The sequence below is a fragment of the Epinephelus lanceolatus genome, chromosome 3 (genome assembly GCF_041903045.1).
Source record: "Epinephelus lanceolatus isolate andai-2023 chromosome 3, ASM4190304v1, whole genome shotgun sequence".
NCBI classification, from domain to species: Eukaryota; Metazoa; Chordata; class Actinopteri; order Perciformes; family Serranidae; genus Epinephelus; species Epinephelus lanceolatus.
In genome coordinates, this window is record NC_135736.1 from 10,467,794 (window position 1) to 10,488,094 (window position 20,301).

The 20,301-nt window shown below is 40.9% G+C and overlaps 1 protein-coding gene across 16 annotated transcripts in view; it reads left to right on the plus strand.

Annotated features, from left to right (window-relative positions):
• ptprdb (protein tyrosine phosphatase receptor type Db) overlaps window positions 1–20,301 on the plus strand; it is a 221,123-nt gene that overhangs the window by 177,099 nt on the left and 23,723 nt on the right. For 4 of the 16 annotated variants that reach the window (XM_033624615.2, XM_033624619.2, XM_078164875.1 and 1 more), the window contains 12 exons: window positions 325–419; window positions 1,695–1,951; window positions 3,467–3,560; window positions 5,794–6,018; window positions 6,105–6,265; window positions 8,914–8,925; window positions 9,556–9,668; window positions 9,780–9,821; window positions 10,338–10,435; window positions 13,555–13,678; window positions 15,965–16,140; window positions 18,946–18,969. In XM_033624615.2, coding sequence (XP_033480506.1) covers window positions 325–419; window positions 1,695–1,951; window positions 3,467–3,560; window positions 5,794–6,018; window positions 6,105–6,265; window positions 8,914–8,925; window positions 9,556–9,668; window positions 9,780–9,821; window positions 10,338–10,435; window positions 13,555–13,678; window positions 15,965–16,140; window positions 18,946–18,969 — 1,421 coding nt within the window. The remainder of the gene's footprint in view (window positions 1–324; window positions 420–1,694; window positions 1,952–3,466; window positions 3,561–5,793; window positions 6,019–6,104; window positions 6,266–8,913; window positions 8,926–9,555; window positions 9,669–9,779; window positions 9,822–10,337; window positions 10,436–13,554; window positions 13,679–15,964; window positions 16,141–18,945; window positions 18,970–20,301) is intronic. The other 12 variants (XM_078164864.1, XM_033624634.2, XM_078164877.1 and 9 more) reach the window with 6 other exon arrangements.

Sequence of the window (20,301 nt, forward strand, 5' to 3'; positions counted from 1 at the left end):
CACTAAGTCCCACTTGCACACACACACACATACACACACTCAGACACACAACATCTGGCAACAACATCCTAAGTGTCCTTTTTCGTTGTCTTGTCACTGTAGTCTTAGACCAAACGTCCTTTTCCCAAAGCAAGGTAAGAGTCTTGGGTCTTGGGCAAGTATCCCTGTCCAGTCACACTCACTGTGTGTTGATCAGAGCAGATAGGTAGCTTGAGACTGGTACTAGAGAATGATACACAGGTAAGGCCATTACTCTTGGTTCAGTGGAGAGATTAACTGCAGTCATATTCATGTTTATTTGTTTTATATTTTTTTGCACCTTAGTTTTTGCCACCAACTTCAGAGTAAAGGCTGCCATGAAGAACTCCGTTCTGCTGTCTTGGGAGATCCGAGACAAGAACCCTGCCCAGCCGTTCACCGTAAGTACATTTGCATTTTTTTTCTCATGTTCAAATGTAGTCAAATAGAAAACAGATTTCAAATAGGCCAGGCCTCAAATGGTTTAAAAGTAAATAAAGGCAGGTTGAAAATAAAGGATGGGGGGAAAAGAGGGTAGAAAAAAATTACCTGTTCTACAGTGACTCACTAGAAAATCAGCATCTTTTATTGCATTATTTTCAAGCAGTTATTTTGCCTATTTTTCTCTGTCAGGTTGCTCTCAATGAAACCCAACACTGTCTGTGTGATGATTGATAAAGTCTTGTAGGCACATAATGCCCCTTGAACTGCCGGAAGACTTTCTATGTTAAGTAGAGAATGTGTTGAGTCAGGCTGCTCTCATTCCCCATTTCCTACTTATACATAATGCACTATAATTAGTATATATCCCATGTAATTGTGAGCCAGCGGGCTGTTATCACCATAAATCCGTGGCCTACCAGGCACAGGCCTAGGGGCCCAAAGTGTCAGGGGCCCCCAAGGCCTGCAAAAAAAGTTACTCAAATTACCAACCAAGGAGAGACTCAAAACAACCACAGAGACACATAACAACCAAAAAAAGACACAGAATTACCTAAAAGAGAGACAAAACCACCAAAAGATGCATAACAACTGAAGAAAGACACAACACGACAACAAAAAAAGGCAAAACCACCACAAAGCCAGTCTGTCTTGCTCTTGTGTACGAGAAGTGGTTGGGTCTTTTGCATGTTTGTGCCCTATCTCATAATCCACCCGTGATCACCACGTGAACTATGCTCCACAGTCTGTCTTCCCCCATATGAGGGAAGCAAAGAAGGAGACGTAGCATAAAGAGAGACAAAGTCCATGTAGAAAGGCGATCAGCGTGGTGGACAGGTCAGACAAACACAGGACTTTGACCCAGGAGACTGGGGTTTGTTTCTAGTGTGAAACCAAAAGTCAACATTGAGTTACGTTAAAGACATAATGTCATGTCAATATGTGGCATGACCGTGATTCATTTTCCTAAGTCCTAAGGAGCTTATTCATAGGATGTTATGTGAACTGTTTTTGATACATTGGTTCAGTTTACAAGACAACAGGCAAAAACATTGAGACTTTTTAACTTAAGCATAATAACATAGACCAATAAAACAGCTACAAGCCTGGTTCTTTCTCTTGAGCTAAATAAAGGCATTGAGAACTACTTTATGACAGTGTGTACCACATTGTGTGTTTGACCCGATGTCACATTTGTTTTAACTCTCAAACTTTGTGACCCATCCTGCATCCAGATCCTGTATGGAAAGGGCCAGTCTGTGGAGGTGGATGGAAAGCAGACTCAGAAGCTGATCACGGGCCTCGAGCCAGACACCCAGTACTCCTTTCTGCTCACCAACCGGGCCAACAGTGCCGGGGGTCTGCAGCACCGCGTCACCGCCACCACCGCCCCTGACATCCTAAAAAGCAAACCCACAATAGTGGGAAAGACCAACGCAGACGGGATGGTGACTGTGCAGCTACCGACTGTGCAGACCACAGCCAAAGTCAGGTAGTGACGATGGATGAAAGTGAAGAGAGTGAGAGTGAACAATTTGTTTTGTTGTAGAGTGTGGATGGGAGTATTTTTAATAGTAACCTGTGCCGAATTTGCTCCAATTCCACTTCCTCCTCCTGCTGCTGCTTTTCATTTATTGGTCTATCAGGAGGGATTTCTCTGAGTTGGCAGCAAAACAAGTCTGAGAACTCCCACAACAGGCCAAATGAAAGCACAAAGCTGATAATCTCATCTGCCTTTTTTATAACCAAGAACAAATATAGATACCATGTGGAAGCAGCCTTAAAGCACATCCTGAATCACTCCACTGCTGCTCACATGTTCTTACAGCCATTTGGTTGTAGTTTGTCCCCATCACATCAGGAGTGTTTAGGGGGTTCTTTTAGTTCCCAACAGCATTTTGCTCTTTCAGTGTCTATAAGAGTCTCTCCAGTTTTAGATGATCCAAGATAGTAACACCAACTGTAATGAGCTGAATGTTGAAATTACTTAGTGACAATAATAAAACACACTGTAAGCATTTTTTGGGGGAGATTTCTGCATTGACCACCTTATCTCTCCCCACTCTAAATGCAAAACTGAAGCACATAGTAGGCAAATCTCGCTTGCTGTTTCAGCATTAAAGCTGTAACAATTTTTCTCACATCTTACATAAATAAGCTCTTTTCCACTGTACCACTCGGCATTGTAGCGTATGCTCAAGTGCAAGCACGGAGCACTGGGGTGAGTCATCTATTGAGGACACATGGATGATTTTGGTGTCTGTGCCCTCATCGCTTGGCTGGTGCTCATGGTCTGCCTGCTTCTGAAAAATTCCCCTACTCCAGTGGTATTATTGTTTTTGTCTCACACGTGGCTTCAGACATGAATGTCTGTTCCAAAAACAACCATACTGTTTAGATTAGGAGTGCGGTGTCACAGCTGCTGCTGCAGCAATATACTGTGTTACTGATACAATACTCCATAGTTCTTCAAAGCAGGGCATTAAAGGAATATTTTGACATTTTAGGAAATAACCTTACTCACTTTCATGCTGAGAGTTAGTTGAGAATATAAACTCTTAGCACTTGAAACAGGTTGGCTGGCTCCGTCTGAAGGTAACAAAATCCACCCACATTCACCTCTCAAGCTCAATAATTAAACAACTGAACTAAACTAACTAAATAAAACATTAGGTGTTAATTAGGGAGCAGATTGTGTTACCTTCGGACAGAGCCACGCTAGCTGTTTGCTCGTGTTTCTAGTCTTCATTAAATTCGGCTTTATTGTCATTGCACGGGTACTGAGTCAACAAAATGCAGTTTAACATTGAAGCAGAAGCAATAAGAAAAGCTAACTGGCTGTAGCTTAACATTTATCCCTCTGGCATTAGAGAGGTGTCAGTCTTCTGTTACCCATATTTTATGTTTAATTCCAAAAATGTCAAACTGTTCTTTTAAATGTCAGAGCACTGTAGTTTCTCCATGATGTTCAAGAATAATCCTAAAGCCCGCACATGTTGTTTCTCAGGGGTTACTACATCGTGGTGGTGCCACTGAAGAAGCAAAGAGTAGGAAAGTTCCAGAATCCGTGGGAGGAGCCCGACCAGATGAACCTGGATGAGGTCAGTAACACAGCAGACAGGAGCTTGTACCAATATGTAACTAAATAATGGTCATTATAAAGAGCTTATTATAAGGAGATACTGATGCTGAGGGAAATGATAATGATGACCAGGGGTAATGGCAATGATCATCAACTCATCAGATGGATAGTCAGTTTTCTCACCACAGGGTTGTGACCTTTCTGCTTCACACTTTATCTTGTCTAAAGATTATTGCTGTAGTAAATATTGAAATAACCATTTTCTAGATAGATGCAACAGATCATTTTTAGACTGAACTTTTTCATTTATTTGCAAGTTTCCATCCCTTTGTCATGTATAAAAGATATGAAAGCTCATTTCCACCAGTGTGATGAAAAGAAAAGATCATGTTAGCCATTATAATTGTCATTATAGTCATTATAATGACATTACTGGCCTTTTTAGTAGCTTTTATTTTAGATTTATTTATTTATCTATTTATTGAATGAATAATTTTAAAACTGAGAACTTTTAATTTTGCCGGTTTTAGACATGAAACAATACTAACAAATTTTGACAAAGTGTCATTATTTTAAGATACTAAGGTATTATTTTGGAAAGAATGACTTTGGATCTCAAGGTTTGGTGTGTGATGGGACAAAAAAGATCCTGTTAGAATGACAAACTTTCTCAGAATGATCATTTGGTATTCTAAAATGATGAGTTAATACTGTTTCTCAAACTCTGGAGACATTAAGTCAATATTTCAAGAGCATTTCTTATTATTTTGGCATACTAAGTCAGTATCTTAAGACAAGTTTTTTTTCTATCTTAAATATGTCATTACTTTGAGAAAGTTTGTCATTATTTTGAGCTACTAACTCATTTTGAGAAAGTTTACCCTTATTTCAGGAACGTTTCTCAGTATAATGAGGAAGGTCTGGTGTGTCAAGGGGAAATAAAGATCCTGTAAGTCATTATAATGAAACACTTTCCCAAAATAATAACTTAGTACCTTAAATGAAAAAATATCTCAAAATAATGACAAATTTTCTAAAATGATGTCTTATTTATATCAAAGTTTTGAGAAACTAGGGTTAGGGCTAGGTTAGGGTTCTCATTATTTCGAGAAAGTTTCTCATTATAATGACTTATGGGACCTTGTTTTTTCCATTACACTTGCGGATATGGGCTTCCTTAGTCAAGAACAAGAACTGACTGCAAAGGGTTGTTAATATCAGCTTTAAAATTATTGTCAAAACACAAAAATCCCCCAGTTCATACCAAACAATCTCACAAAAGCCTTCAGTATAAGATTATCAATGACCATCTGACTACGTTTTGCCAATTGTCAGTATACCCTGTGTATAGACTGATAGACGCACACACATTTTGACATGTCAATATGTTTCTAACATTGTCCTATTTTTATTTTAGATAGTTTTTTGTGTGTAAATTAATTATCTATGCAGACTTTGTTTGCAAACTCCCTTGTCCCAATGTTCCCCTTGATGGGCGATGGAAGTATTTTGAAATAAACTGAATTTTCAAGTCACATAAACAAAGAGCAGCGCTGCTGAGTCTCCTGGCAGCCTCTATTGTATCAGACTATTTGTGTCTTATTATGTGAAGGTAGACGACCTGGCCATCCATTGCCTGTTCAATCCAAACAATACTCTCATATAACACTTCCCATTTAATTCCACTTCCTGCCTTTTACTAAAGACTTCATCACCTCATTATGCTGCTCTGAAAGCAAATTCATGTGCGTGAGATTAGTTTCAATAGAGTTTTTATGGTGCCCTCTGTCTCAGTGGATAAATGTGGTGGCAATTCAGTTGATGATGAAGACATTTGTGCTTAGGTGATAATGCCCTATACAGCCCATTGTTCCTTCACTGATGAGGGTTTTTGTGTGAGGGAAAATTGCCAAAAGTCTCCTTCTTTCCAAGGAGTTTTTTTTCTAAATTAAGAACCTCAGGAATACAATCTCCAAATATTGAGCAGATGATAGGAAAATAGTATTAGCATTGCAGAAAGATGACTGCATTGCTTTTACTGTATCAGAGAAATTAAATGTGGAATTGCAGTGTCTAAGGGCATAGAGTGATGGCTTTGATGTTGCACTTTGTTTGAACTTGGCATATGAAAATTAGAACCAATTTCTGCTTGATTTTCCCCCATTTTCTATAATTTCTCCCTCTTTTGTCAAACTTTTTGCTGCCTTTGTGTCAACTCTCTATTTCCCATCCTCTGCTTTCCTCCCTTTCAGCTCCTGAAAGAGATCAACAGGACCAGCGTGAGTCGTGCCCTCCGCATCCGCAGACAGGCTGGCCAGTCAGATCCTAAGGCCTATGTCTCTGCTCACTTCAAGTTCCTCCCCATGGAGTTCACACTAGGGGATGGTCGAAACTACGGTGACTTCCACAACCGTCGTCTGCAGAACGGACAGGAGTATGTTGTCTTCGTGCTTGCGCTGCTTGACCTCTCTGAGAATGTGAGTAAGAGGTGCAAACATGCCCACTCAGTTCAGCCATCTAAATGCAGTCTTGTCTAAATGCATAAAACCACGTCTCCCTCCAGACTATGTACGCCACTAGTCCTTATTCTGATCCCGTGACCTCATCGGATGTCGATCCTCAGCCAATCGTCGACGAGGAAGAGGGTCTGCTGTGGGTGGTGGGGCCTGTGCTGGCTGTCATCTTCATCGTCTGCATCGTCATCGCCATCCTCCTCTTCAAGAGGTAAGGACAGCATGATGGACAAGAAAAAAAAAGTTTGATTAAGTATTGGGATTGGTGAGAAAAGGAGCAGCAAAAAAAGAGACAGTGTGACAGCTTACGAGTTTTGGTGAATACGAGAGAAGGAAAAATAATTAGAAAGGCAGCTTACGTCTTCACAGGACAATAGATACTCCACAGGGATTTATTTATTTTCCTTTCTAATTTGGCTTCTTGCTTCTCTGTGTTTTAAAGCAAAATATTTTTGAGGGCAGTATAATATATGCCAGCTATATTTTAAAATATTCCTCACCTGTAGTTGGGCTTCTCTATCTTAAGCGGCAGTAGTCAAATTGTCTTCGACAGAGCAAGGTCAAAAACGAGAAATAATGTAAGTTATCTCTCAGAGAGGTACGCACGATTTATAGTCCTTCTCAGAAGTTATCTGAACTATTGCTGTAGGGCAGCAGTTTTCAGAGTGCGACATTGTGGGCCCCAAATCAGACAAAGTGAGACAGCATTCATTTATTTTTGTCAATAATAACAACGCATTAAGCTGTATTTTGGATAGCTGTACAAACACTGTAGCAACATCTGCACATGTGCACAGTTGGTAAATACTGTGTGTCCGACTGTTTAATGAGATATAACAATAGCCTGGAGCAGCCGTATTGGATTTTGAGGTCAGGATTGGTGAGGTCCCTCCAACTTTGCGAGTCAGAAATCTGAGTTAAGGGGACATTCCGGTCGAAATTCACAAGTAGTAACTCAGAAATTCCAGTGCAAATGGAGCGCACCAATAGCTTTGGGCCTCTTGAGTTTCTTTTTTTTTTTTTTTTAGCCCAGTGTTAAGTAGTTTGCATTTTTGGCAATTATCAATTATCTCTAAGTAGTTCCTCTTTGCACTGTACTTATGGATGTACAGATTACTGGATTATTTCTGTACTTAAGGAAATTTAAACAAACCTGATCATTCTCAGTCAAGTTTTGGATTTGTAATGAAGTCATTTTTTGTATGATTTCTAAGCTTATTTATGGATTTATTTGTAATGTAGTCTGATGTAATGATATTATTGGAAAAGTGTAAGTCACACTAAATTTGACGATATGTGCATTAAGGCTGTGTTCAAAACCAACTGAGTTATCATTCAGAGAAAGACCATACATTTTGACACAAATTTCTGCAAATCTGACGCTAAGAATTTGAAAAAACACTTTATTTGCCTCACATGACACCTCTGCCCCCACAACTCACCCACACACCCCTCAGTTTGAAAACCTCTGCTATAGGGGCTTAACAGACGTAGACCTCAAACTAAATGCAAAACCTCAGAACCAAGCTGAGACTGAACAAAGCCCAGCTGCTTCATTATGTCTTTCCATTATTTATGCAACATACAGGACTAACATTAAGGTATATTTATTGCTATTCCGTGCTGCTGCAGGCGACACTATTAACTTCTCAATCTGTTTTTGTTTACTTATCACGTCTGAGTTGAGCTCACAACTTCTCATTGAGCTGTAATTGTGTGTTTTCTGTAATCCCTTCTTAAAAATCTATACACAGGGAGCACAGTTAGCCAACATAACAGATAGGGAAAGATAACATTCTCACTCATTAGCATTATTCATGATAATCATCTGTTCTGCTGGCTGGAGCTTTGTTAATGCACATGAATAATTGCTGTGACTGATGTGGCATTGCATAATTATTAACCTTGATGGTAATAATCTAATGTTCATAGGCCCCTGAGTGTAACCTGTGGTGATCCACCGCCATTAATGTCTCACTTGTGGCTGAGTTGCACTTTACATCATATTTCCAGTATGTTTTTATGAAGTAGATGTCACAGTAAGAGAATGAGCTGGGAGGTAATGTGTATGCAGGGCTGAGAGTTTTTTGTCATTAAGCTTTGCATTGGATGTTTATCTCTGTGTGTATAGGAGGTGCTATTCAAAGGTACAGTGTGTAGGATTTAGGGGATATATTTGCAGAAATGGAATATAATAAAAATAAATATGTTTACGTAAATGTATAATCACCTGAGAATTGCTGTTTTTGCTTCCATAGAATGAGCCGTTTATATCCACTTCTTTTAAGGAGACTGCCATGTTGCAGAGCCATGTTTCTACAGTAGCCCAGAACAGACAAACCAAACACCAGGGTCATTGGTGTTTTCGTGTTTTAGCGTTTTCACATTGGCCATCTTCACAACCGGTTTAAATTACTGGATCCTTCTGTTTCAGAAAGGAAGAGACCTTTGCAGATAATTCAGCTTCCGGTAAAAATCCTCTGAATGTCTGGATGTTAAGGTATCAGAGAAAAAAGTTGAGCACAAATTAGCAGGTGCTGGGCTAGCGACCTGTGTTTAAATCACCAGGTCTATTTGTCTTGGAGAGGAAGCGACCCCTGCAGATAAATTGGCTCCGGTAAAAACCTCCCGAACAATGAACACTGAAGGAATTCTGCTTGGTGCCACTAAATCCCCCTTAATCGTTCACACTATACCTTTAACTTATTTAACACTGCAATAAGAAAGAGATTAGTTTTAATGATAGGGGTAGAACGATGAGTTCCACTTTGCTTTAGTCCCTGTTGTTTTTTGATCGGACACTAATGTTATTCATCCTTGTCTGTCCTTTTATCTGCTCCTCTCCCTGTTTGGATCCAGCAAACCTGACAGGTAAACAAACACTACCTATTACCATTTCCTCTGTCCTACAGGGGTATTTTCCTTGAAAAGCCTTTGCAAAGAACGATTTAGATAATAGATCCCAGTAGAGTCAGGATTACCTTGATGTTTCTTTGATGATTGCATAGTAACCTACAGTGCACTGGATGAAAATATGAGGCATAAAAGCAAATTCTAAGTATTGAGAGTAGGGAACAATGACAACTGCGCTGCAGGAGTTTGTTCATGTCAATGATTTGAGCTGAAAGATACTGTAAAAGCAAAGAAAATGGGAGACTAGATGTCACTTTTAACTCCTGGGAGGCTCTGTGAAAAAAGGCAGACTTCCACCTCCATCCCAGACATCGAGCCCGTCATTAACATATAAAAAGCTGCAACACTAAACCAGCAATTTGAAACAGAAATTTCCCCAGAATTACAGCTATCCTTCCCTGTAAATGTCCAAGGAGCAATTTTATGCGGCTTTTCTCGGAAATTTAACATTCGCACAAATCCCCAAAAATTGAGTTTATGCGTAAAATTACAAATATTTTTCCAGATTCAGCCTTTTTTATGCATTAAAAGGTTCAATTCATGCAGTTAAGGCACATGTAAACTCTGCGTGTTGATCTGTTATTCCAGGAAAAGGGCCGAGGCTGAAGGCAGGAAGGGCAGCTTCCCCTGCAGCAAAGCCATGTCATCTCACCATCCCACTGATCCTGTGGAGCTACGCAGAATCAACTTCCAGACTCCAGGTAAAGTAGACACACCAGGATACACATATGGACAAACACTGTGTAGTTTGATGTGTGATTGTTAAAATATCAGTGTTTATAAGATTAACTGTGGTGTTGTTTTCCTTTCAGCCTACCGTGTATCAGTGTACCGCGGTTATCGCCGTTTGTCAAGTTAGTTGGTCTTAGTCCGCCATAGATCTTCTCTTCTTTCTGCTGTCATTGTTTTCCTTCTTTCTTTTCTTTCCCATTTTCATGCTAACTAACCTTCCATCCCATATAGGATGAAGCTGCTTGAATTGACAACATTTCATCAAAATGCCTCTGGAATACTTCTTTAAAAAAAAATACCAATTTTTTTTTTTTTTTTTCATGCTAAATTTTTAACCGCCTGTGTCATAGTCTATTTTTTGTCTTCACCAGCAGTGTGCATATACTCTGAGGACATGTTATTGTGCCTCAGTAACTTTCAGAACACGCACATTGTTCTTGCTGTCTGCCTGGAGAGAAAATGGTCACTTAACAAAAAAGAAAAAAAAAAAACACCTCCATTTGCTTCCTCCGCCAACTGTGGACAGAGCACTAAACAACACCACCTCTGAGAAATCCTTACTCCTAACATTTTCCTCCAAAAGACTTTAGTCGTACATATATCCAAATGGCCTCTTTTTCTATTTCTGTGCTCGGCAGGCATGGCAAGTCACCCGCCCGTCCCCATCTCTGAGCTGGCAGATCACACTGAGCGCCTCAAGGCAAACGACAATCTCAAGTTCTCTCAAGAGTACGAGGTAGGAATGCTGATTATCTGTCCCTGAAAATCTTTAACTTGGGAAATTCATCTGGCCTTGATGCAGTCGCACGCGCGTTTATTGTCGACTCGTCATGTTTTTTAGGCTCAGTTTCACTTTCGGCACAAAGCACCATAGATTTAGCCTTACGTAGCCTCCGCAGTCAAGTTGCATTTTGATTGGCCCTAACAGAAACGATACAAGATAAAGCTCCTCTCTCTACTGTCTTGTCGTTATCTATACAAATATAAGAAGGAAATTGAAATTGCAAGCTCAAAGAGAGTTTGCTTACAGCCAGATGGTTATCAAGCCCTTATTTCTACGCTCTGCTGGAGAAAGAGGAGCAACAGAGATAGAAATAAAGAGACAGCGTCAGAGAGAGAGCTCGCCAAGAGATACAGGAAGCAAGTATTCTCCACAAAAAAAAAAAAAACAACACTACTTGATTAGTTTCCTTCAACTTGCAGCACAGTTAATTTGGAACAAAAAAGGCATGTACTTAGAGATAACAATGTGCCTGAACTTGGTGTGCTGACCTGTGGCACTAAATAAGACTACACATCAGTAGAAATATTTCCCAACATGCTGGCTATGTAGAAAATAGTGCAAGCATTACAATGAGCTCCACAGAGAGCTATTAAAGGGGTAAAAATGTTTTCTTTTTCTCGCAAAAAAAAAAGTTTAGACCAACGGCCTCTGGGTGAAAAAGCAGACATAAGGCTCTAATTGGCTACCACAAGAGAGAGATAAATTGTGTGTGACAGAGATACGTATATAGAGGGAGACAAGGACACATTATGCAAAGAGTAGAAAAACAGAGCGAGGATGTTTTAGGGAGAAAAGAGAGGATGAAGGAGGGTGGAAGAGACAGTGAGGGAGAAGCTGTATGTAATTGTGGTGCGAGTTGGAACCACTCCGTTGAGCCCCACATTCCCTCTGCATGACTGTGCGCTTTGTTCGGTTCTGAACCCTTAACGAGGGGAACGAGAGAGATGGATGGAGGAGGGATTGAGGGGGAGAGAGAGGCCAGAAATGATTGCGGTGTAATAATCAGACACACATGATGTTGGGCAGCGTGCGGAGCACAGCCTCAAACACACACATACATGCGTGCACTCAACCAGTACCACTCCTGTCCATTTTTTCCCCAACCAAACCATAATTATGTGTCGTAAAATATTCACAATTGCTAAATTGCCCTGGCTCTCTCCTCTTCGTCCCTCTCCATTGACAGCCCCATAATGACCTCATGTCTGCCTCTCCCAGCTAACAGCGATGGTTACACTGTAATTACCCTCCAGGAACTTAATGTGTTGGTCTAACACAACCATCCTTTCTCTCCCAGAGGAATTTAATGTGCTTTTATCATCTTTCTCTGGTAGCTAGGTTTTTTTTCTTGCCGAAAGCGGAAAGTCCCTACATCACTGTTGGTTCTTGAAACAGGATATCATGTTTGTCGACATCCCTGTCCAAGTTCAATAATACCTTGTTAATTTTCAATTTGTACTTGGTTTCTAATGGTGCGGTTAAGCTTCAGCAATACGGGACAGTGTTTGTGAGCTTAAATCCATGGAAGTGTCCAGTTCTGGCTTGTCTAGATGCCTTTTTCTGCATTTTGGGGCAGATTTTAAAGGGATGGTTCAGATCTTTTGAAGTGGGGTTGTATGAGGTACTTATCCATAGTCAGTATATTACATACAGTAGATGTTGGTCGGCACCACCCCAGTTTGGAGAAGCAGGTCAAAGTACCGACACAGAGGCGAAGCAATGTATTACTATGGAAGAGGGCAGCAGCAAAACATGTTGTAGCCTCCTTAAAAAAAATCCATATTGGTTTAATAAACTATATTTGGAATATTTTTACCACTTTACTTTGCCATCAGACAGCACTTTCTGACAGGGAACTCAAGCTCTTGCATTGCTCTCTTGAAAGCCAGATTCTACTGAGAAAAACAGTAATTTAACATCGCTGAACACAGGAGCTGCTGGGCTACCACTGCCTTGATCTGTTAGTGTGTTGCTGTTCTTGTGTGACAATGACATTTAAGAGGGTTAGTTAGGATCCATCAGAGTCGCACAATAACACAAACTAGGGTTGTACCGGATTCAGAATCCTGTCAGTTGAATCAGATTTGGCTGTTCAATAGGAATATTCGACTATTTGTTCCTTGTGTTTGACAGTTTGAACAGGGTTCAGTGGGACGTTCAGGGTGACAGTGACATTAAAGTAATATAGTAAACAGGCTAACTACGTTAATGACAGATCTGAAATTTGCAACATGTTTTTTGTCAACAGTAGATATGAAACAAAAGCCAGAGACCATATCATATTGAGCTGCTGAGAGCTATAAATTCACCATTTATAAGCAGAAGGCAGAAGACAACATTATCTTGGAGACTGATGAGGCAAAGCCTCTCCTCCTCTGGGCAGCTGCCTCCGAGTCCTCAGCTGCCTGTACCAAATAGCAGCATGAAAGTGAGGAGCGCCCATTCTGCAGCTAAATCTGGCGACCAAAACATTCCCATCAGTGCACTGTGCACTGACTGAGAAGAAAACAAAAAAACGACTGCTCCAATCAAAGGAAGCTCAGTGCACTAAGGGGGTGTCTGACTAATGTTTCGAATCTCTGATTTGCAAGCGGCAGTCCTAAAACAATCTAGCTGATCAAGACTGCGGTCTGCGAGCCAAAATTACTAATTTTTTTTACTAGTGGAGTCTTGTGGCTCAGACAAGAGAACAGATCAGAAACTGAAGCCGTTAAAGGCTTCCGCGTCGGAAAGGGCTAGACTGTTAATGATTTATTTTTTGGTAGGACTTTTTTTAGGTGGCTAAAATAGATTTCACTGCTGCGCCCCTTCCACAGCAGCAGTTAGTACTCCTGCCGCAACTACTATAGATAATACACTGACTATGAATAAGTACCTCATACACCCCTACTTCAAAAGATCCAAACTATCCCTTTGCCAACTTCTTTGCCAACACTCAATTTGTCAATAAGTGGTAATGCTCATAGCATATGCATAATATTATTCAAGAATTAGTTTGATAGTGGTACCTTTTGTTATTCTCTGCTTTTGTTTGCTTTTTGCTCTCTGACCTTGTCTTTTTTGTCTTATAGTCCATCGACCCCGGTCAGCAGTTCACATGGGAGAACTCCAACTTGGAGGTCAACAAACCAAAGAACCGCTATGCTAACGTCATTGCCTATGATCACTCCAGGGTCATACTCTCCAGCATTGAGGGTAAGACATGCTGCCAGTGTGTTTGTGTGGGTGTGTGTCTTCTCTCATGTACTTCTGTCTTTGTGAGGACTCACTTGAGAATGAGGACATTTTTAGAAAGTGACGGCATTTTGGTCACTCCTTTAAAGGGCTGTTTGAGGTTTATGACTTGGTTTCAGGGTTAAAGTTAGGTCAAGTGTTTAGATTGGGCACATAGGTGTGATGATTAAGATTTGGAATAGAGGCTAAGGATTGCAGAATGTCAATGAGAGTCATCACGAGTATGGAAGTACACATGTGTTTGAGTTTATCTGTGCTAATTTGAGTGTGTGAAAGCTGCTATCCACGACGGATGGAACATTAATAGCCCAAGATACATTTCATTACCAATTCTCACACACAAACATGCCTGTGCCTGCATCAGCCATTAAAAATTTTCAGGATTCAGGCAGGATTCTGCCCACTGTGTCACCACATCATATTATTGATATGGCCTCTCATTTGACCATTTTAATGTTTATGGAGTAAATTAGGCTCACATTTTATTAATAGCCTATATTTTCACAGTGCAGCCATTTTACCAGATTTGGTCTTTTTAAACAATCTAAAATTAGACGAAGAAAAAAAAATAGTCTCACTCCTGTTCTCAGTGTGCGTTTTGAAGCGCACTCACCCACCTCAGCTGGGAAAGACCTGAGGCAGAGAAACTGGCAGCTCCAATGTGGAGAGAGGGAGGCAGTGGGAGGCCAAGCCCAAACAGATGAGCCTTATCTGGGCAGAGCATGTGTGAGCAGCCCTTCCACCCCCGCCTGTCCTGGAGCCCTGGCTGTCTGTCTTTCTTTCAGCTTAGAAAACACATATACTCCTGAGCATGTCCAAAACACACAAGAGCACAACCATACACACACACACACACACACACACACACACACACACTCTACTATGGATTTAAAACACGTGCTTGGGATGTGCTCAAGCGCAGATATGCACTTTTGCTCCCAGTCTCCTCCACACATGCTGCATGAACACACACTCTCTGCCAAGCCAGTGTAGCCACCAAGTGACTGGAAGTGTGTGTGTGTTTGTTTTATCTGCACAGTGCTTCTGCTGTAGTCCCTTGCAATAAAGTTGTAGCACATCAAAGCATTTAGCCAAGCTGTCTTTTAAAGACTGAGGTTGATAAACATATGTTTGAAGCTCTTCTTACCGTCTGTCCCCATCCCATTTAAAGTAAGTTGTGTAAACACCCTGTATTCCTCTGTCATTTAAATGTGTGTGTGTGGTGTGTGTGTAGTGGAGGCTTGGGGTTTTACAACTGTATGGGACTGAGTCGTGCTCACAGAATAAGCCGCCAGAGGAGAATCAGCTGCAGGAGTTTTCGTCCTGTCGGGATTCTACTGTTTGCTCATTGACTTCTATCTTTTTAAATGTAAACTGCCATCAGACGACTCAAAAGGAGTTTTTGTGTCCCACTTCGGCAGAATCGGGTCACGGCTGAATGCACGCGTACACGTCTGTGTGTATTACCGTGTGTGTACTTTGCTGTTTTGGTGTGTGTGTGCATGTTTGAGCTGTGACTCAGTGATTTTTGGGATTATGGTATTAGGCCCCAGATGAGCAGGACTGATCCTAAATCAAACACACACAGATGGTCTCTCACATCACACACACACACACACACACACACACACACACACACATACACACAATCCCTTCCAGGACAAGCAGTGTCAGCCGAGTCTTACACAGAGACGGCCTTACAGTCATGTTGCCATTCAAAGCGACACATCCAGAGTATACTCAGATTAGGCCCATGATCGTCTTAGCATGTATTATAAAACAAGACGGCTGAACAATCCAACACCAAAGGACGCTTGGCCCTGTGAAAACATTAATCTCCCAGCCATGACCTCAGATGATCTGCACCCTTTATTACTGTGACATAAACCTGCTTTCATGACAGCAGCCTTTAAATAATCTGTATAGAATATTTCACCGTGAATCCAAATAAGAAACAGGTTCATCTGCAAAGAAAATAACGCAGACAGATACTGTTTCAGTGTGATCAGTGCAGAAGCATTCAACCCTGATGCCATTTATCACACATTTGGTGCATTGGAGAGACATGAAAGCATATTTCAGCATCAGTGGCATCTATTTCACCCACCTGTTCCCCTTTGTTTATTCTCCCCTCTCTCTCCCACCTCAACCTGTCACAATTCATCCTCCTCCTCACCTTGCACACATCTCTTTCCATTTCTTTTCCCCACCATCCTCTGTAACTTACACTTTTTTCTCATTACACAGGTGTCCCAGGCAGTGACTACATCAACGCTAACTATATTGATGGCTACCGCCGTCAGAATGCCTATATCGCCACTCAGGGACCCCTCCCTGAGACTTTCGGGGAATTCTGGAGGATGGTTTGGGAGCAGCACACGGCCAACATTATCATGATGACCAAACTGGAAGAGAAGTCACGGGTAAGAGAAGAGAGGGATGGAATAACCCGGCAGTATGGGACAGCAAGGACAGGGTAACACAGCGTCAAGATGATGCAATGCTAATGCCAAAGAGAAGAGAAAGGGAAGAGGAGGATAGAATGAAACAGAATCAGACAGAGGAGGATGGAGTAGGATAGGTCACTTTAGGTAAGAGGCTAATATTAGGATGATATGATGCAATATTGAGTAGCATTTTTGGCAAAAAGCTGAGATAGGGGTGTAGATGGTAGACTGTGCACAAAGAGCACTCAACACAAGACATAGTGGAATAAATGGTGGGGCATGTGGATGTAGTGGCATGACGGAGTATCAGTGTAGGATGAGATAAGGTATACAGTATATGTTGAATGGTAGGGTCGATTAATGTAAAGAAGGTAGGGTATGCAGGATAAACTCTTTTTCAGGCAAACTCGCTCAACTACCAGTACAGGTTAGCTAAGTAGTAGTTGAGGCAAGTGGAACATGACCACTTATGTTTACCCAAGAAAACAAGGTGCAATATGAAACGTGGTTGTGTAAATACAAAATGCCTTTATAGATTTTATTGTCAGCAAGAAATATTATTCAATAAATTCCAAGTACTACAAACACTAATGCAGTCTTTACATCCCAACCGATATTTTTCATAAAGCAAAAGTGTGGCAGTTCTTTATTTCCCTGGTTTGTGCCAGTATACATTAGCCAGCAAGTTGCTTAGGTAGGCTTCATGCTGTACAGTGCAGGCAGTGCATTATTAATTTGGTTTACCTGCCTTTTCAGATGCTTTTGAGAAAATGTCAGGAGGACAGCAGGAGCAGGTAGTGTAACAGGACATCCAACTGTTAGTACAGAAAAGGGCAATTAAGGTGGGTGTATAGTAGGACTGGGTTTGATAGAATAGGATAAGATTGACTACAATTCAGGAGGGTAAGAAAAAAGTAAGCTTGGTCTCACTTCCAGTTCTTCAAGTACTAACACTTTGTCATGCCTCTCTGCGTCTGATACTGATGCACAAGGCACCCTTTAGCATCTGTATGAAACACACTGGTCTTTCAAATAACTCCAATGTAAACCCATCCGTGGGGGCATTTCTCAGAGCAATTGGTGTGGTATAATATGGAGGGAGGAGGTCGGGTTGGATGACATAACATAACATTTCTTGAGTTGCATATGTACTTTGCATACTTAAGGTCACGGCACATCATGTATTTACATCATATTGTATTATAACATATCATCTATTCCTAACCCCTTAACAAATGTACTTTTTTCAGCCCAAACCACAATCTGTTTTTTCTAAACCTATACAAGTAGTTTTGTTGCTTGAGCCTAACCACGATAGTTTCATAACATTAACCCTAACCACGAAGTGTTTCACCAAGGAGACCACTGTTTGTCTCATATAGATGCAAAAGGGCGCCTTGTGTATTGGTATCGGATGCTGAGGGAGCATGACAAAGCGCATAGAAGTGCTGCAGGAATGAGTCGGCATATTTGCACTTCCAGTTCCCTCGTCTTGAAGTCAGTAGGCTTTTTTAATGGGTTTTTGGTTAGATGCCCGAATTAAGGTCTGTGGTTTACACAAGCTCAAGAGACTGTCACGTTTTTTCTACGACATAAAATATGTCAGGAAATATCCCACTGGTTAATTATGATGGTTTTTCGTGTTTTAAAAAAAGGTGGTTGCTAATAAGTGGCTAAATGAGACTACAGAATGTCATCATGCCAAACAAGACTTTACAGCCTCTTTGTGGAGGTGACATTAGAGTCACGCAACCATGCGGTGTTCATTTGTGATAATTGATGAACAAAGCGTGTAAGTATCATAAACTTTTGTTTGCCACATATAGAATTTTCAGCAATAATCCAAAATCCAATGAAAAAATCCCGGGCTGGCCTTTAAAAACATATCATCCCTTCACCACTGTATTTGAAGACCTGGGCGTGAGAACAGTTAGGATAAGGAAGACATGGGTACAGAAGGGCAAGATAATGAAGTATAAAAGAACATGATAGGATGTGGAAGAGGGATGTCAGGTTGAGCGTGATTAAGTAGAAGTGGTGAGTAGGACACAGCCTTTTTTGAAGGTTAAATTACAGTGAAGTCAGAGGAGTAAAGTGCAGTTAGGTTAGAGTTGAATACGGGTAGAAAAGTATTGGATATGGTTGGTTTGACAGCAGTAAGGAGGTACGAGACAGGACAGGGCAGGGTGTTTCATTTTTTAGGATGGGGAAGGACAATCAACAGAACAGGACAGACAAGGAAAGGACATACGAGAAAGGGCAAGGAGAATGTAGTACAAAAAATAGCTCACAGAATAAACCAAAAAGCAACTGGCATCATTATGGTAACCAAGCTAAAAGTGCTGTAGCTGAGTGAGAAGTTAGTGTGTGGGACAGCACAAGGTAACATGTAGTTGATGAGAATCGAATACAGTAGAATACAATAGAGTCGAATGGTGAGTAAGACCTATAGGGAATTACAAGTGCAGCTAAATGAGGGGGGGTAAGTAATGAATTAGAAAATCATTTAGCTTCAAGGCATTTTGCTGTTGTTAACAGAATATGCGCTTGAGTAAAAATCCAATGTAATGAGAATGTCATGTTAGAATAAAATGAACAAGAATGGCTTGAGGTATGAATCATGATTAAGTGCTAACCAATTATGTCCAGAGCCCTGTTCAGAAAATGATCCTTTCCTCTCATCTGTGCTTCTTTCCCTATTAACCTGTGTCCTGTGTTAAAAACTTTGTTTCCTTTTCGACCTTTTTCCAACTGTCTCTGTTGTGTCTGTTTGACCCTCAGATGCCCTCTTATTTCTTCTCTAAGGCAAGACCTCTCTTTCTCTCCTTTGCTAACCCCTTTTAAAATGCAACCTCACCTCACATGGTTTTCTCCTTACCTTTTTTTCTCTATTCAGTGCCCTTTTTTTCTGCTGTTTCTCCCCACGTTTTTTCCCTGTGCAATAGCCAGTGCATTGAGTGAGAATGAAGGATTGTTTTCAGCTCACCACAAGGCACTCATAGTTAACTTGAAATGGGTTTTATTGTAACCACTGCAGGTCAGAAACAGTGCACATTAGTGTCTACAGTTTGCATGATCACGCCCACAACTGTTTTTCTATTTTCCTGTCTAGTGGCTATGCAGGATAGAATGTAGCCATTAAAGAAAGACAGTGTTGTTCGCCCGCTGCTTCAACCCGGGGAGTTGTATGAAAAATGCTGTATTTTTTGTTTGATTTGATTTCTGCTGCAGAAATCACTACAGAACGAGGGACTGCAGGGCAGTGGAGCCTCCAGAAGTTTTTCTTAAGGGTTTTCTTAAGGGTTCCACTGAAAACCCAGGGGTGGCACACCAAACCTAACAAAACATAACTATTTTGAGGAGTTCTATTATGCTGTTGAAGTATCTATAGGGTAGTTGAAAACTGTCAGTATGAGAGTTAAATAATTGCATACTGGTATACTTTGGTCTCTTATTGGTCCTAGTTACTAATTATCTGATAGACTAACGCCAGGTTCACACAAGCACTCTAGCTGGCTCAGGATCTGTAGCAATAGTTTCTGCATCTGGTTTATTTTTGCTGACCGGCGCAGAGAAACGCGCTTCAGGTGTGAACGACCAGGTAACTGCTGACAGGAAGCTGCACGTCAGTTAACAAATCAGAGCACTTCTGTGCCCAGTGTGAACCTGGCATAATACTGGTACATTCAGAGTTCCACAATAATCCTGTTTCAGTGTGTTATGTATCTGTATATATATGTGTTAGGTTATTCATTGTTCTTCAATTATCCTGGATGTCCTTTTCCCTTGAAAAGACTATAGAGCTTTAATTGGAAGGAGTGCATTGATTGTACAGAACAAAAAAAAAAAGAGACTCATACAGTAGGTACTCATAGAACTCATTTTCATTCAGATATCTTGAGGTGAGAGTTCAAGGGACCCCTTCGAAAATGGCCGTGGCAGTTGTCCCTCACCAAAATTTAGCCTAATATTGGAGCGTTATTTTGCTCTCTTCCTGACAAGTTATGCTGACATGGTTGGTACCAATGAATGCCTTAGATGTTCTATTTTCACAAGATACCGACACCTAGCTTAAACAATGAGTGCACCACAGCCTCTTAATAAAGTAATGTTGGCCTCCAATTATGTTAGGCCAGT